This window comes from Sardina pilchardus, chromosome 24, assembly GCF_963854185.1.
Source record: "Sardina pilchardus chromosome 24, fSarPil1.1, whole genome shotgun sequence".
Taxonomy (NCBI): Eukaryota; Metazoa; Chordata; class Actinopteri; order Clupeiformes; family Clupeidae; genus Sardina; species Sardina pilchardus.
The window spans coordinates 23765082-23768881 of NC_085017.1; the positions used below are offsets into that span (position 1 = coordinate 23765082).

Sequence of the window (3800 nt, forward strand, 5' to 3'; positions counted from 1 at the left end):
CCTGAGGAGAACTTTATGTTTTATACATGGGAATTATTTCTCGGGCGCTTGAAGAACTGGGTCAGTTATTAGCTCACAAATGAGGAGTCGCCGTTCATCAGCGTCAATGGAGCCCGGTAAACAATTTTGGACGTGTGCGCAAAAATAGCTCAGGCTGCTCCGGATGTTTGTTTGGTCTTGTTGGTTTTTGCTGGCCCTCGTTGCCTCTGCATGTGTAGCTGATGCCATTGACTACTGGCTTTGTAGTGAGTGTGGCCACAGTGACTGATTTGTGGAAAAATAAACTTGGGGGAGTTAGAGCGTGGCTTTGAACTTATGGTAGCTGTGATGTCAGATTAATTGTTCTTTTTGTTTGTCTTTTTTGATTAGCAGAGCCCGATGTCAGTCTAGCTGGATAAACTGAGAAATGGTGTGTTTTGAAAAAGAGTCGCAGCTCTGAATGGTCATGCAACATGGTTTTCATCATCCTCACATTCATTAAAGCCCTTGAATTAAATATAATACCAATTTCAAAATGTCTGTTAGTCCATTTTCATCCATAAAAGTAATTTCTTAGTTCATAGAGAGAATACATTTTGTTTAAACTCCAGGGTCCAATTCCATTTCCAGAGTGCCCACAGGCATGTTGTGTAGGTTTTCTACAGGAAGAGGTATGGTCTCCATGGACACTGCTCTAGTTTCGTTCAAAGCAGTCACATTTTAAAGCATTAATTTATTTTCCACAAATGCGATTCCTTTATGACTCCTTTCCCCTCCATCCTAACCAAAGCCCGACTACACCGGTGGGTTGATAAAGAATGAAAGACCAATCAAAGGTGTTGAAAGTATAAAAAGTTCTTCAACAAAGTCTTGTAAGATCTTCTCCAAAAGCCCAAAGCAACACAAAGCATGACTGATGGTGTTGGTCGGGAGCCTTTTGAGAAATAAATTAAATTGCAGCTTAGTCAGACGGGGCTTCAGTGCACTTCAGACAGGATAAGTTTGAGGTAAAATAGCCTGTCGTATCCCAGCATGTCCACAAAGAGCTTGACAACCACACGTGTGTTTTGACCATTGGCTTCATCCATGACTGAACTGTGCTGTTGTGCTTGATCAAGCAAAACCTGTTTCAACAGACGAGTCTCTCTCTCTCTCTCTCTCTCTCTCTCTCTCTCTCTCTCTCTCTCTGTGTCTTTGTGATAGTGTTTTTGTGGTTGCTCAGATATTTCAAATCACAAGCAAACCCATACTGGAGGCTACATTTAGTCAGGAGTGTTCCCAATACCATGTCCCAACAGCAAGTGCAGCATCGTATTGGATTGTTGGTTCTATGTCCACACTAAATCCAACGCTAGACAATTGAAGAGGCCAAGTCATTTAATGCAAATAACTGTAGTTGACTTGAAAATATGGGGATGTAGTAATGTGTCCGTGCAGATGTAGAGACTCAGGTCGAGAGATGCCAAGGTAGAAGAAAACTTCCTTTTTTATTAAGCTACCGGTAGGTTTAGGCATGACATAACAAACAAAAGAAAAACACTGATCAAAACGAAAAACAAAACATGGGATAATGCCCAATAGCTAGGCCCTTTACGTACCCATACTGACCGAGACAATGTGCCCTCTCACGGCAGAGGCCCATCTCCCGAATGAAGCGCCCAATACTGTTTTATCCTATTGGCGCGAACCAAACACAGCAATCAATCAATTAGCGCACTAACGTATCCTCCTAGGCTAGATACTATACAAGCGCAATACATTACTTGTCCACATTCCTGTGCAATCATAATTCCTTGGCTACAGTCCCCCAAAATAACAAATAAAACAAATAAACAGAAACACCCCTGTCTCTATGAGCGCTTCCCTTATGGGAGCGCGCCCCGTCCCTTTAACTGGGTCTCACCTCCGACACTCTTGTCGCACCCCGGAAGACAGGTAGACCTCAGGTAAGATGCATACACAATACACAATAGACAATACACAATACATAGACAAACATTGGCACAGTCGCAGCGGTTTCTGCGCGCACGAAACCCGCCACAACTACCCCGACATTATGCCTTGCATCAGCCGCTATAGCCATGTTTAGCGCACGGCCTATTCACTATTTCTTCGCATCATACAAAGGCACAACACATAGTTATTCCTCACTTTTCAACATATGCATTTCATTTCTTTCTCTGTTCATTTCTCCTGTATGTGTGTACTGTATGTAATGTCTGTTCAAGCGCAAACTCGGTTCCCATTGTTCTTACTGGCGGGAATGCGCCCGCTTGCGTGACAGACGCGGTGCGCTCTGTCACAGGGGACTTTTGCAAAAGGGGGATTTTATTTAGAATAAAATGACCTTACATTGTATACCACAGTAATGTAACACAGAGCATGAATGTTGCATCACCTAGTCCTGAATATATTATTTATAAAGCATTTATGTTATGTACGGTTTGATGAATAGGCTATTCACTCAGCCATCTTGTAAAGTCTTACTTACTATTCCAAGAAGCTCATCAGCAAATCCATTATATTCTGGGAAATGCTAAACCGTTCGCACATTAGGCTCATAACCTTGGCAGTGTGTTGATGAATTTGCCCGTCTTTTTCCCCGGCTGTCTGACACCTCCTGAACCCTTTGCTGTGCTTCCGTGTGTTCAGGTCCAGGGGGCGCTGAAGAGGCAGTGGGTGCAGTACAAGGCCCAGTGGGGCCAGCGCAGGAAAGAACACTGCTCCATGCGCTCCACCTCCTACACCGCCACCTCCATCACCGAGGTGCCCAACTTCATGTACCATCACGACTGCGGAGGTGGAGGAGGAGGAGGAGGAGGCAATGGGATCGGGGAGCCCAACGGCAGGCCCTTGGAGGACAGTGAACTGGTGGCCCTCAAGTCTGGGGACACCTACACCTACACCTACACCTATGCCTACGAGAGAGGAAAGGCAGGGGTGCGAGAGGAGGCCTCCTGAACAGCAGGGGGAGCTGGTTTGTGGAGAGGGAACGTACCTGCCGAGAGTTGCCCGCGGAGTGTCAGGTTGGGGTGGGAGGGGGTTGGTGGTGGTGGTGGAATGAGGAGAACACCTAGAAAGTTCCGTGGTGCCAACGAGCACGGCAAATTTGCACCCCACTTGACCAACCGACCCACCCACCCACCCACCCACCCACGTCCACTCCGTGCGGTTTCCCCTTCATGCCCACCTCAGAAGCGGGTAAAGGAGTAAGAAGCGGGTAAAGGAGTAAGGCCATGATGGGTGTGCAGTGGTGGAAAAACAGACTAAAGCTTTGTGAAATGAACAGAACGTGAGATAAACACAAATGGAATGTGTTGGCGTGTGTGTATGTACAGTATGTACTGTATGTATGGGCAAAGACACGTCTCCTCCTGAGAGACATCCAAATGGCGTGTGTTCATTTTGGTTCGTCCTTAACCGTGCTGCTGCTGCTGCTCTTGCTGCTTCAACTAGCATACAAACAAACAAACAAACAAATAAACAAACAAAGGCCAAACAAATGGGATCATTGAAAGAAAAACAGAAGGGGTGTGTGTAAGCTATTTCATGACGGGACCTGGACTCAGAAGGAGGCCTCTGGCCAGCCGGTGCTTGCTGGTCCACCCAGACGTTGCTTCGCTCCGAACCAAAGGCTGTGGTGGCCGGTGGACCGCGTGGAGACTTCGGAACCACTCACAGAACCAAGCCAGAGCCATCAAAACCACTCACAGAACCAAGCATCGGAACTGAAACTGAACACAGACACCAAGTATACCACGCAACAACATCTAGACACACACTCACACACACACACAGACACAGACACAGACACAGACACA

The 3800-nt window shown here is 46.5% G+C and overlaps 1 protein-coding gene across 1 annotated transcript in view; it reads left to right on the forward strand.

The window, feature by feature from the left end:
* calcr (calcitonin receptor) overlaps window positions 1-3000 on the forward strand; it is a 22808-nt gene extending 19808 nt beyond the window's left edge. The window contains exon 12 of the mRNA XM_062529564.1: window positions 2632-3000. Within this exon, the coding sequence (XP_062385548.1) occupies window positions 2632-2940 (309 nt within the window). The 3' untranslated portion in view covers window positions 2941-3000. The remainder of the gene's footprint in view (window positions 1-2631) is intronic.
* The last annotated feature ends 800 nt before the right edge of the window (window positions 3001-3800 follow it).